Source organism: Neofelis nebulosa, chromosome 3, assembly GCF_028018385.1.
Source record: "Neofelis nebulosa isolate mNeoNeb1 chromosome 3, mNeoNeb1.pri, whole genome shotgun sequence".
Classification (NCBI taxonomy): domain Eukaryota; kingdom Metazoa; phylum Chordata; class Mammalia; order Carnivora; family Felidae; genus Neofelis; species Neofelis nebulosa.
Genome location: NC_080784.1, coordinates 67,563,113 through 67,578,073, shown reverse-complemented (window position 1 = coordinate 67,578,073; position 14,961 = coordinate 67,563,113). Strand labels below are relative to the sequence as shown.

The 14,961-nt window shown below is 32.1% G+C and overlaps 1 protein-coding gene and 1 long non-coding RNA gene across 4 annotated transcripts in view; one reads left to right on the top strand and one right to left on the bottom strand.

The window, feature by feature from the left end:
* FSTL5 (follistatin like 5) overlaps window positions 1–14,961 on the bottom strand; it is a 789,672-nt gene that overhangs the window by 497,554 nt on the left and 277,157 nt on the right. For all 3 annotated transcript variants that reach the window (XM_058720999.1, XM_058721001.1, XM_058721000.1), the window contains exon 4: window positions 10,637–10,885. In XM_058720999.1, the coding sequence (XP_058576982.1) occupies window positions 10,637–10,885 (249 nt within the window). The remainder of the gene's footprint in view (window positions 1–10,636; window positions 10,886–14,961) is intronic.
* The window catches only part of LOC131506914 (uncharacterized), a 65,578-nt gene continuing 63,414 nt past the window's right edge, over window positions 12,798–14,961 (top strand). Inside the window, exon 1 of the long non-coding RNA XR_009259220.1 lies at window positions 12,798–12,850. This is a non-coding gene — a long non-coding RNA (uncharacterized LOC131506914). The remainder of the gene's footprint in view (window positions 12,851–14,961) is intronic.

Here is a 14,961-nt window from a genome sequence, read left to right as displayed (position 1 = left end):
CATACCTATCCATGTGTACATGTGCATATATTTTATTTCTATAGATATTTTATATTAATTACCTGAACTCTTTTGACAAGTACACATTTTGAGCATTTATAGAATTAATCAAGTATATGTAATATTGTTTTTTACAATTAATTACACTAATGACCAATTAAATTAATCAAATGCTCATGCATCTTTCTGAATTTTTAATAGGATTTTCTTGTTTTTTAGGAAAAAGAATGCTTTTAAAAATGAATTAAATGCTAAGAGCCCCAGAAATAGCCACATTAAATCAATCTATATTCCAACATTATTGGCAAGCAGATTGATTAAAGCATATAAAATAATGAATGCTTCATGTCTTATTTCATATATATATATATATATATATATATATATATGCATATAGAGATATATATCTGTATCTATATATATACAGATAAGAACAACACACTTTTATATCATAAAATAAGTTCATCTACCTGCACCTGAAAGTACTTATTTTTCCTTTCCTATTTAATGGATGAAGAATCCATGTGTTCATCTAAAGTCAAAACTACCCCTTCTCTGTTGGATCCCATTCTCTCTATCCTGTCCAATGGTTCTGCTCTGACAACTACCTCCTTTTTCTCTTGCCTTATAAGTTTTCCCCTCTCTGTTTTCTTATTCCCATCCACATGTCTGTGTCTCCTGATCACTATGTATATATAGATATATATATAGATATATATCTGCACATGTATCTGCTCCTCTTTTGAGAAACACTCTTCCAATGAGCTTTCTGGAACATGCTTACTATCTCACTTCCTCACTTACTATTTTCTCTTACAGACTCTTACCAAGTTAACCACGGCCTTAATCTTTCCAAATCAATGTTCATTTCCTAATCCCCATTATACTTGATTTCAGCAACATTTAATCCAGTTCATCATTTTTTCCTCCATGAAAAATTTTTATTAGCTTCATGTATCCACACTCTCTTGGTTTTCCTCCCTTTTCACTGCAGACTATGTATTTGACTCCTTTACTTGTTCTTTGTCCATCTCCTGACCTCTGAGGGTGAAATACAATAGAGTTCTATCCCTAGCATTCTTTGCTTCCTAATGTGCACTCATTCTCTTGTATATCTCAAGTATAAAGTTCCATGCCTGTCTCTTTATTAATATACTTATAAATCCTATATATATGTATCCTCCTCCAAATTCTCCGTTGATTTCCTGACTCAGATCCAACTGCATAAATGGCATTTTTCCTCACTTGTCTAAAAGAGATTTAAATTTAACTGATCTTAAGTTCATATGTGTATATTTTCTCCTCATATCCATTTTCAAATGTGTGAGTCCCCCAGCATTTCATATTTCAGTTAATGACTATTTATTTATTTATTTATTTTTGCTGAGCTCATGTATTTAGTTCCCATAAACTCCATGTCCACGCCCAAAAAAGTTGTGTTTAGGTAGTCAGACAACTTTGTACCATCACTGGCACTTCTGTCATCTTGATTCAAGCCAGCATCATCTCTACTCTCTTTTGGGCAACTACACTTAGATACTAACTGAGTGCCCAACTGACACCTTGCTTTTCTGTGCCGTGGAATTCTTATCCAACTAAAACAAAGAAACATTTTATGTCTTTGTTTTTTAAGTTTATTTATTTATCTTGAGAGAGAGAGAACACAAGTGGGGGAGGGAGGGGAAGAGAGAGAATCACTGTTAGCACAGAGCCCGTTAAGGGGCTGATACTCAAGAAACCTTGAGATCATGACCGGAACCAAAATCAAGAGTTGGGTGCTTAACTGACCAAGCCACTCTGGTACCCCGGAAACATTTTATGTTTTAGTTTTGGCAAATCTTTCTACTTAATCCACCAAGATTCTTCATTGATTATTCTGGCCTTAATTGTAACTTTTGATTTCCCTAATAGTAACTTAGTTGTTATTACCATCCTTTAAGGGTTACTCACAGACATGTTTCCATACTTTCACCTAAGGACTTTTGAGCCACTGTGTTACAATTAAAATGAATGAAAATCATCAAGGAAGACCTATCTGGCACCTAACTGATTTGGAATTATTGGGAAGAAACCTTTGGAAACAGTATCAATTGTTGAATTTACTATGCTACCACTTTTTAAATTACACCTCTATGTTAAATTATTATGGATTTTTGAAAGTCATTATTGATTTATGATAAAAAAAAAAGTGAAAATTTCATTTAGAAATCTCCACTAATACTACAAACTTTTATTCTAGACCTATTTGTAACTGTCTTTTTTATGTTATTTTATATTTACAATTCTCAAGAAATGTGGAGATAAATGCCTTATTCAATAGAAAATGCCTTATTCTTATAGAAAAGCTAAAGTCAAATTTTAGTACAATATTGTTTCTACACATTGTGGACTTTAGTTCAACCTGGTTTCATATACAAATCCATTCATGAACTTTGATGGTTATGAGTGATCTCTTTAGATTCATCAAGGGGAAAAAATACTGACAAAATGTAATCAAAACTTATGCCTAGATTTTGGGGGAAGACTTTTAGAAAGACATTATACAAATCACTGGAAATTCATATACTGATTAGAGAAACATATAGAAACAATTCTTTAAAGTGATTATCATGTAAGGGAACACATGAAATGCTTCACATCTGTCTGAGCACACACTACCTTCTATTGTAACCATGAGATTGATAAATAATTTACAGCTAGATGATGTGGTATTTTGAACTAAAAACAAATTGATTGCATATTACGGTATTAAATTAATTTGAATTTTTGTTAATTGAACTGAAGTTCCTTATACTTTTCTTAACCAGTATTCAAAACAGAAACATTGCTAATTACCTATGCTTTACATTGTGCTAGCAAGTGCCAAATCTTCTTTCTTCAGGGTGATTCCCTTCAAATATTTATTTTTTCCCACATAACTATCTGAATGATAACCACACACAAAGCTTCTCATTTTTCCCATTTGGTTTAAAATTTTTAGCATTAATAGTTTTCAAATGTCCCCTAAAGTATATATACACCCTTCAGAAAGGATTTTAAAAGTGAAATATGAATCAGACTAATAGAGAACAATTTTCAATTGCATTTTCTAGAACATTTTATCCCCAGTTATATATGCAGAGTGTAATCATTGGAAAGTTTTTCATCATCATGTTTTTGCAAAGAAATGTCAAAGAGAAGAAATTAACCACATTAAAAAATAATGGTTTTAAAAATGTTCTTCACTTTGTAAGTTATAGCATTTAAAAATACATATTCAGCATTTGAAAATAGGATACTGAAAAAATAAACATGATAAGTGAAGGTGCCAGTGAGAGACAATGACTGATACAATGTTTAAACAGCCTCAATATACAAGACAAGGACAAGTTATTTGAACTGATAAAATGTTCTTATTTTTTTCTGTCACTATTGAATATTGTGTTTATAACTATTGATGGGATATTCATATATCTATAGAAAGCATGAAATAAAATATTAAACTAAAGTATTTATTCTATAACTTGAAATTGAAGAAAAATGATATAGCATGAAAATATACAAAAACAAGATAAGGCTATCCATGTATTTGAATGTTAAATTTAGTTCCTATAATGGGGGGAAAATGAGAAAATTTGACTAAAATTAAAGGCATCAGTAAATGAATTTAGTCTTTAAATGTTTTTTTTTTCTCTTTTTTGGAGGGGGGAATAGGAGATTGAAATAACTTTGTAACATATCTAATAGATATTCTATTTATAGCATAAGATCAGCAAAATCAGCCTAAAATAAATCTGTGCAAAAGGTGACTATAAGATAGCATCTTAAATGTCAACCAAGAAACTAATAATAAATGTATTTTTTAACAATAAATATATTTCTAAATTCAAGTTAGTTATTTTTTCTTCAAGTATTCTTATCTAAAATAAAAAAAATTACTACCACAAATTAACCTATTGCAATCTGGCAAATTCAGTTATATAATAATTTAACCTGAGTCTTTTGATGCAAGATTACAACCTAATGTTAACCTAAAATAAAATATGTGTGGCTTCACAGACTCAAATTTGAAAATTTATTGCAATCAAATGTTCACAGTTACTATATAAACGTTACAGTCTTAAATAAGTATTATCTTTTACTATGTTCTTCAATTGGCTAAGAACTATATCAAATACATTACTTAATCCTTAAAAATATCCAGTGGGCAAGAATGTTTCCAAATAATGTTGCATGTTCTTGGAAATCACTATTAAAAAGTAAAGTTTTTGAAAGACATGGGCAAGTAAGATGTCATGGTATTATATGTTTAAGCAGAACATTTGCAGCATAGGTACACTAAAAGAGAGGACAGAATCCATTGGTTCTTGTCCCAGCAGCATTAACTTGCTATGCGCATGTCAGCAGGTCATTTTTAAAACCTTAGGCTTGTTGTCTTCTCTATAGTATATTGGCTTATTATGATAAAACAGTAGTATAATACTTGAAGTGTTTTAAAATAAATACCCAATGTATTACTATTATTACTGGTATTCTCTCTCTCTTACTTTCTGGTTATATATATATATATATATATATATATATATATATATATATATTTTAATATTTATTTATTTTTGAGAAAGAGAGAGACAGAGCATGAACGGGGTTGGGTCAGAGAGAGAGGGAAACATAGAATCTGAAACAGGCTCCAGGCTCTGAGCGGTCAGCACAGAGCCCGATGCGGGGCTCAAACTCAGGGACCGCGAGATCATGACCTGAGCCAAAGTCGGACGCTTAACCGACTGAGCCACCCAGGCGCCCCTCTGGTAATATTTTTTAATACATTTTTTAAGTAGTCAATATCTAAATCTCTTTTTGGATCATTTTTCATATTCTGTATAATATCTACCATTTATCCACTGTTTTTCTATAAACAAAAGATAAACCCATATAAATTGTAATGTTTACAGAATCCTTAATCCTAAATCAGAGGAGAAACAAATATTTGGTATGATTTTAATAAAAATGGTAAGTTTATGAGTATACACATTACAATGATTTCTAAAGAATATTGTGTAATGTTACGTAATGAGAATACATAGAATTCTAGATTTCACATTAGGATTAGAGAGAGTGGCAACGAAACTATACTGTTAAGTTTGATTAAATGTTAAATGCAATATAAATTTTAAAAGTGAAACACAACTCAATTTCATATCACCAAATTCAGAAAATTTTACCATAAATCTACCGATTATGGGTGATTAATCAATCAAATTTTGATGTTGTGTACTGAAGGCTTTCAGAAGGACTAGAGTTTCTGTGTCTGTAATATGACCTTCAAGAGTTATTGTTCATTTTATTAATTTCACTACCACCCTGCAGTTCCAGTTGGCTAACACTGACCAAAAACAAAATTAAACAAACAAGTATCTGGGCATCACTTTCCAAAGTTTAAATATTTATCAAGATTACTATTTTTCATGAAATGGCATAAAAAAGTAGACAGAAAATAGAAACTTTACAAAGCTTCAAAAAAAAAGAAGTAATCTAAAAGCTCCTCTGTGTTAACACACAGCAATTACTGTTATATTTTAAAATATCATTGTATCATTGGCAGCCTAGTTCTCTAGCCCAATTTCTACAAGTCTTATCCTTAAAAAAAAAAAATCAGGTAAGAGAACGAATTAAAAAGTGGAATATGAATGTCTCTCCAGATTATACCAAAGAAAAAAAAAAAACACAATGTCAGATCTCATTCAAATAGTGCACACATAGCCATAAAAACCATATTTCCCAAGTTGTTATTGTTTGTGATGCACATTTAAATGCACACAACATTTGCTTTTATGGCAATTTTATTCTTAGCACAGTAAATGGCAAAAGGGTTTCTGTTCAATTGACTTTCTCATAAAAGGCTTAATTCCTTATTCATTTTGGCATAGGTTATATCTTGAGTTTCTTACTCTAGCTTTTGTCTATTCTCTGAGTAAGTAAATTCTGCTGTGTACGACAGACTGACCTGGAGTCAGGGTGAGAGGAAATTTTACTTGTTATAAGTGAGGTGAGTTGTAGAAGTTAGAAGCTGTTTGGGGGTAGAGGTGGGGATGGGAAATGACTTTAAGCCCAAACTGCCATCACAACGAATAGCTAGGCATTACATAAAAATATAAAAGTTTTATGCTATGTGATAGGATTCTGCACAGTTCATATCAGAATGTGCTGCTTTGGCATGAGAATTATTTTCAGCTGAAGACAATAAAGCCCTACAGATGCAAAAAGGGATTTTTGCCCCCCCCCCCCCATACTCCCTTAACTGCCTAAAAGAATTTAGATAGAGGCCCTAGAGCCTAAAGATAACTTGCTTTTTTGGTTTGTTTGTGGGTTGTTTTTTTTTTTTTTTGGATAAGAAGAATTTCTCAGCATGACACAGCAAATATATATATATTTTTCCCCCCCAAATGTTTTCTCTTCCATCTACTTATGAATTATCTTCTCCCGTTTGAAGTCTTAGACCCTTACCCTCTTCTTACTTCAGGGCTGCATATAAACCTCAATTCCCTGTCAGTGGATCTCATATTCTCTTGGGGGCCCTATGTATATATAATTACATTTATCTTTCTCCTCTTATCTGTCTCATGTCAATTTGATGATTAGGCCATCCAGAAGAATGTAGAAACGTAGATAAAATTGTTTTCCTCCCCAGCATATGTCAAGTGTCATCTTAAAGTCTTTGATTCCAAAAAAACAAATGCTACATTATTCTTTCTTACTATAGCCAGTTTCTTTGTAATTACATAAATGTGAACAGAAATAAATTTAAAGATGTTTTATTACTAGGTATATTAGATGCTTTATTTATAGTTCCATAAATCATAAATCATTAAAGAAAGTTCTTAGTGAATTAATGTCTCTATTTAAGTGTCAGTAAGAGTAAATGCTAAGCACACTATAGAGGCATTCAAATATTTAACAAATATAATAAAAGAAAGATATATAGATATAGTTATAAGCATATACATATGTATAAAGATGAAAATGTAAGTCTTTTTAACTTACACTCTAATCTTAATTTTAAAACAATCAATAAGCATGATTGTACAAATATAATTTTAATAAATTTAAGTATAAATGGCAAACATAAACCTGATAAATTTGATATGTGAAATAGGTCTTAGCCTAAAATTGAAATAATTAATGAATAATGCAAACCATACTTTCTTTAAAATTGTCTTAGTATTTGCTAATAGTGTCCAGGTTTTTTTTTTTTTATCAAACTCTTTCTTTTGAGGTTATATGAGTCATATGAGGTTGTATGATGTTGTATATATGAGTTTGTAATAGTCATATGAGGTTGTAAGAAATAATACAGAGATTCCTTGTTCCCTTTACCCAGTTTCTACCAATAGTAACATTTTGAAAAGCTATAGTACAATATCATAACCAACATGTCATCTTTAATACTACCCACTGATATTACTCATTTCCTGTTTTACTTGTAACCATATGTGTGTGTGTGTGTGTGTGTGTGTGTGTGTGTGTGTTTATTTCTATTCAAATGTAACAATGAGTATGTCCCTATATTCACCACCATAGCCAAGAAGATATAGGATAGTGATAATCTATCAATATTTTACAAAAATGTGTTTGTTTATTTATTTATTTTGAGAGACAGGGTAAGAATGAGCACAAGTAAGGGAGAGGCAGAGAGAGAGAGAGAGAGAGAGAGAGGGAGAGAGAGAATCCCAAGCAGGCCCCCACACTGTCAGTGCAGGGTCTGATGCAGGCTCAGAATCCTAAACCTATGAGATCATGGCCGGAGCTGAAATCAAGAGTCAGATGCTCAACCAAATGAGCCACACAGTTGCTCCAATACCCATCAATATTTTAAATAATTAGTTTTAAGGCGCTGGTAATCTTTTAAAGCGGATGTTAACAAGTTTTTTCTGGGAAGATGCAGACAAAATGTTTTTTATGTTTTGGGGGCCATACTATCTCTGTTGCAAATACTCAACTCTCCTTTTGTTGTGCAAAAATACCCAAAGAAAATTTCCTAAATTAGCAGGTGTGGCTCTGTTTCAATAACACATTGCTTTAAAAAAATGGACTGGATCCTGAATTTGGCCTCTAACTTCCTGTTTGTTGACTAATGTTCTAAGGTTTGCTTAATTACCTTTTATTAGATCTAAACTACCAAATTTTTCCCCCAAAGGAGGAAAACTCGTTCCTGTTATTTAGTTTTGATTTTTTTTATTAAAAATCTAATTAAATATGGGTTTTTAGCATTTCATGAACTTAATATTTTGATTTGCTTCTTCCTTTAGGCCATTATTGTAAACAATATAAATTGCAGACTTTCTAGAGGAAATAGAGTTCATAATCACAAGGATTAATTTTGGCCATCACAATGATGTCAGGCCTTCAGCTATAACGAATCTTACACCTAAAACTTGACCAACTGCACACCAATAAGACAGGCAACTTATTGTTTGTTCTATATTATTTAATCCCTTTCTGCTGAAGCAAAGTCCTTTTGTGAGTTATATATGTTAGGCAAAACCCCAAAATAAATAAGCAGAAGACTCACAAATTCTGAGACCAAAGAAACATGCTAACCCTTGCTAACTAACCCAGACAATATTAATAAAATTTTAATACTATATATAAAGAGATAAGGAAGTACTTTGACTTACATATGGTGAAAAAGTATTTTGAAATGATCACAGATGTGATGAATATGCTGAGTATCAGTCTAAAAAGCAAAAATTTTTCAAACCATTGTTTTATGAACTCACAAGGAAGGCAACGTTCGTAGCTATATCCAGTTCTTCCATTTCCATACTGATATACACATTGATTTGCAATATGCCAAAGCATCCAGCAATAAAGTAGAACATTAGATATTCCAAATGTTTTTTCTCGCATGATAATTTACTATCATATGTTTCCATATAATCATTTACAGTGTTTCGGTTGGACAAAACTTCATTTTGGGAATATGATTCTAAATTACCTTAATAGAATATTATTTATATGATTTTAGGATGTTATACAACATTGGCATAGTAATATCTGCACTGTACCATCTCAGGTCAAAATGACAGAATTGGGGCGCCTGGATGGCTCAGTCATTAGGCATCTGATTCTTGATTTCAGCTCAGGTCATGATCTCACAGTTCACGAGATGGAGCCCAGCACATCAGTCTCCACACAGACAGCAGGGAGCCTGCTTGGGATTCTCTTTCTCCCTCTCTCTCTCTGCCTCTTTCTCTCCCTCTCTGACAAAATAAATAAATAAACTTAAAAAAATGACAGAATCAATTGTCTCTCACACACACACACGCACTACTCTCTCATGAGTTTTAAAGCACAATGCTAATAGAATTAATTATAGTTATTTGTAAAATAGACTTGATAGAAGAGGGGAGTAAATAGACTTGAAACCACAACAACTGATATTCTTTCTGTACAAGAAGATAATCTGATACCATAAAAATTTCTGTGCATGTATTCAAGTTGTACATAGTTTACTGTTGTGAGGAAAACTATTCTTCTAATTTTACTTCGATTATATCAGTAGGCGTCTAGTGGCCACACTGACTAGAGTATTACCCCTTATATCATTTGAAAAGTTCTGTGCATAATTTTATTATTACCTTGGAAATAATATTTTATTTATTCTACCAAATTTGAAAAAAGGAACGTTTTTAGTCATTTACCTTAATTGGTGCACAGATGAAACACATTATATTTCAGTCATACATTTAAGCTAAGAATTAAAATATCAGACAAGGTTTAATTGTAAGTAAACCTCAGGAACATTATGAAAAATGAGATGAGGAACCAATCAAAGATGAGAAATCAAGCTGATCACTGACCTATTCGAATGATGGAAGTTCTATACACTTAAGACTTCAGAATTTCAGTGTGGGTTATGATAATTAATAAGCAAATATTATCTCCAGTAGAAGCAAATAGAAAATGAGTTTGTGAATAAATAAATAACATTAAAATGTCCAAAGATTTATATATCATGTTAAAATAATTTTTCAAATCACTAAATCAGCAGTGCCTTTTCATAGACAATACCAATGATTTTGAGTACCATGAAAGTAAACACCAATACTTTCAGATTTTATATTATTGTCATCTCAAATTTACTAATTAAATTTAGCATGAGTTCTTCAGAGTTATTTAAATGGACATTTGCAGGCTCCATATAATCTGAATTATGTGGTGCGAACTGAAACCCATCATTTTTAATCAGGAAGAAAGGAGATGTTATCACAGCATGGTTTGGCATTCACTATTCACTCAATTCCACTCCAGGTGCTTTCCACTGGGTGGATTTGGCCTGTTGACTGAATTGGCCTCCCTGTGTCCTAAGATAACTGCCATGATTGGGAAGCCATATGGTGCAATGCTGTAAGCTATATTAAATTTCAGTCAGATTTTGGCCAACTTTGTACTCATAATTGAGATTCAGAATTGTATTCATGTAAATTTCTATATACTTACTGTTTATTTGTGTGATGAAACTCACAATCTTTTCCTTTCCACTTTTAAATATTTCCTGATATAAAATTGTGTTAGAGGTTAAACTTGAAGTTTAAAGGCAGTAGTTGAGAAGACGAAAGAAATAGAAGGTGACACTTTAGGTCCACCCTGTATTTACCTTTAAAGAAGCAGTCTTCATTGTGAACAATGGTAATCTTTTGCTTTTTCAGGCAAGCAGCTCTATGCACTTCGCAGTGGTTTTCGTAAAATTCCCCATCAGATCCACACACAGGTTTGTAGTGACGTTTGCAAAGGTCCATACAGGCACATTCTGCTTGCCCTGTCTCTCTGCCGATGACACAGTGCCTTCCCAAACCACAGTATTTATTTTCACAAGACCCCAAAGGGACATCCTCAATCAGGAATCCTGCAGATAAAGAAAAAATCATTTGTCTAAATGTGGCATGTCAAAGTGTGAAATAAAAAAATTCTAAGAGAAATTCAGTATAATCAGGGTTCAGTTGTTCTCAGTGGAAAAGAGAGTTGTATTAGACAGGGAGACTAACTTTTGAAAACACTCTCAACATTGCTCCCCTCTTCTCTCTTGTGCTTGTAGCTCTCTTCCATCTCTCCAGTGAGTACTGTGGTCCTTAAAAACATGATCCCCAAGATTAAATTGCCTGAGTTCAAATCCTAAGTCTACCATTTATTAGCTGTATGTCTTTGGATAAATTACGTCTTTGTGCCAAGTTGTCCCATCTGTCATATGATGGTAATAGTATAGACCACCTCCTAAAGTTGTACAAAATATTACATGTAAATAATCCACAGGAATGACTTTCCTGTCATAGAGTAAATGTTTAATAAATTCAACTTTGACATTAATAGAATCCTGGAGAAATGACAGGAGAATGACATGGAGAAATGACTAGGAGAAATGACATGTATGTATAAAAAGCAGGAAGTAGGAATGGAAAATTATTGTGCCTTGAAAACTTCTTGATGAGTAGTTATAGCTACTCCTTTCTTGTTTTGACCTTTGCCACTTGACAATCACTAATACATTTCTTGACTAAATGAACAAATCATGAAGAATTCAATTTTCTTGTTACTTATTCAGTTTACCAGTCTCCATTGGCATCAGAAAAGAAAAGATGGATCCAATAGCCTTGTACTAAAACCAAACTAATCACCTATAATCCCTGCACTTTCATAGGCAGATCTGGCTTTTCTTTTTTATCTGACTGGACTTTATCTGACTGGAAAGTGAAAATTGTCAGTAAACTTAATATGAATATGAATATATATATATATATATGTAATACATAAATATATATGTATACATACATGCATATATATATTCAGAGAGATACACACAGAGATATATGTGTGCATGTGGATATATGTGTGTGTGTGCATATATATGTGTGTATATATGTATGTGTATATATATATATATATATGTATAAAACAATGACACCTATATATTGCAAAAAAAGAAAAAAATTGTGAAGTAATAAATTACAGTAATTTTATTAGACATATAGTGTATATTTTCAACTTGTTGATTTAAAACCATTGCTCCAGGGCACCTGGGTGGCTCAGTCAGTTAAATGTCCAACTCTTGATCTCAGCTCAGGCCATGTCGCAGTGTCATGGTATTGAGTGCCATGTCAGGCTCTGCACCGAATATGGAACCTACTTAAGATTCTGTCTCTCCTGGGGTGCCTCAGTGGCTCAGTCAGTGGGGTGTCCAACTTGGGCTCAGGTCATGTATTCACAGTTTGTGAGCCTCCTGACAGGCTCTGTGCTGACAGCTCAGGCCTGGAGCCTGCTTCAAATTTCTCTCTGTCCCTCCCCTGATCGCACTCTGTCTCTCTCTCAAAATAAATAAACATTAAGAAAAAAAATTAAGGGGTGCCTGGGTGGCTCAGTCCATTGAGCATCTAGCTTCATCTCAGGTCATGATCTTGTGATCTGTGAGTATGAGCTCTGCATTGGGCTCTGTACTGACAGCTCAGCTGTGGATTCTGTGCCTCCCTCTCTTTCTGCCCCTTGCCTGCTCACACACACTCTGCCTGTCTCTCTCTCTCTCTCTCTCTCTCTCTCTCTCTCTCCCTTAAAAATAAATAAACATTAAAAAATAAATGAAAATAAACTTTAAAAAATTTTAAAAAAAGATTCTGTTTCTCCCTCTCTCTGCCCCTCCCCTTTTCACCCACGTGCATACACACATGCACATACTCTCTCTCCCTAAAATAAACAATAAATAAATAAATAAATAAATAAATAGTATGTCTCTTCACATGATGACATCATAATGATAAGGAACATAGATTCTTATACAGAGTTTAAGCCATAACCCCACTAGTTACAACCTTCAGGACCTTGGGTGAGTACCTAACACGTCTGTAAATCAGTTTCTTCATCTGTAAAATAGAGATAATATCATATCCTCATAGGGTTATTAAAATTAAAATATTTGGCATATATAAAAATGCATTTAATTGCTGGTTATTTTTATTAATACTATATTTTTAGGGACTAATTTTCATAAGGCAGATATATACAAATAAAAAGTATTTTAAAAATCGATTTTATTTGCTTTTAAATGAAACCTATGCTGTACTTTTATTTCAATACATATGCATGTATTTCCAAATGGAGTATAGCAAACATAATATTACAAACAAAAAAGACCAATACTATCAACTGTATTTTTTAAGGTATGGCTTTTGATAGCAGTTTAAATTGGAACAAATTTTCCTGAAAACAATTTTTAAATATTTGAACCCTTTGATAATATATTCCAGTTGTTGAGAATGCAGTCTATAAACTTATAAAAAATAAGCAAAATAAATAAAAAGATAATATAATTTATTTAACAAACCTTCCTGATGTGTTATTTTATATGATACCTCACTGAAATATTTTGTTAAATTTTGTAAAATACATTTAATGTGGTAGTTTCTGAAGTTTGGCATGCATTAAAATGGCCTAGAGGAGTTGTTAAAAGATCAGTTCTACCTCCAATCCGCTTAAGAGTTCTGATTCAGTAGATCTGGGCTACGTGTAGCCCCCAATTTATATTTCCAAGTTCCTATGTGATGATGGTACTGTTGTTTCTGAGATCATACTTTAGGGTCTTTGATTTATTGAAATCCTACTTTATATTTAAAATAAATATAACACAAAGGGAAAGACTAGGTAAACAATTAAACAATGCTCTTAAGTGGGAAAGATGAGAAGTATATGGTACCAATAAAAACATATAAAATAATGGAAGAAGAAACTAAGAAACTTAGAAACTAAGAAGAAGCTAAGAAACTTAGAAAAAACTAAGAAAAGATAAAGTAAAATAAACAATTTATTAACTAGGTGGATACAATGCTGGGCAAATTTGCCTATGTTTGTATTACTGCTTTTTAATGTTCAATGCAATACATTTTTTTAAAAAGTCCAAAATTATGTCAACTGTAACTCTACAGTAATGACTTATTTGAATTTGGAAAATCTTTTTTTCCCTCATCCTTATGCCAGTATTTATGCCAAATGTTGATCTAATGTTGACAGAGTCCAAAATGTGAGTGCCAGGAATCTGACTCACATACTTGCATTTTGTATAATTTTACACCTTATATTTTCTTTGTGTTCTTACTATCTTACTAATTCTAAATAGTTTTATTGCTATCAAATAGCTTAAGATTTTTCAAGAGAATATTTCATGTTTTTGCTATCAAAGAATGAGTTTAATGTTTATTAAGAGAGTCTGATTATTTTACACTTTAGTCACAAAATGAGTTGGCTAACTGAATCAGTAGTTTTCTTTTTAGCGAGGAATGCTCTGCTAAAAATGAAGTCATTTCTGGTATATCTGATGAATTGCTTTCCCAGATTCTCTCTTCTTTTTATTTTTTTTTCTGTCTTAAAGCCTATACTCTAGAGATTTATATTAGGATATTGGCCATTTTCTAGAAGTTAATGAACTAGTTAGAAGCTGCATGTTGCATGTAGTTGCTACAATTAAAGGAAATTTAATTAATTCATATGCAATCCAAAAGAAAGCTCATATTATGTAAATGAATAGCTAGAACATATCCTTTCTGACAGTAATTATCCATGACTAACACTGAACTTAAGTTTCAGCTGAGATTAAATCAATTTAATCTGATCAACATGTCAAAGATTTCTTTTAAGTACATTCAGGCAGATGACACACTAAATGAATTTTAATCAAGAACTTATATCCTGCTGTCTCATAACTTGATAAAGTAACATTTATTCCCCAAAAAAGTGCTGTATGTTTAACAAGTACATCATTTTATAATTTCTATGCCTTCAGAGCAGTATAAAAACTCCTCAAAAGATTTGAGACAAAGATGAGACCTTTAAAGATAAAAGACACCAAGTTATAAAGCAAAATAATTCCATAGAATTCTAAATTTTTTTTTCTTCAGATTCTCAATCATGATGCAATCCTCTTCAAGTGATTACATATATAAT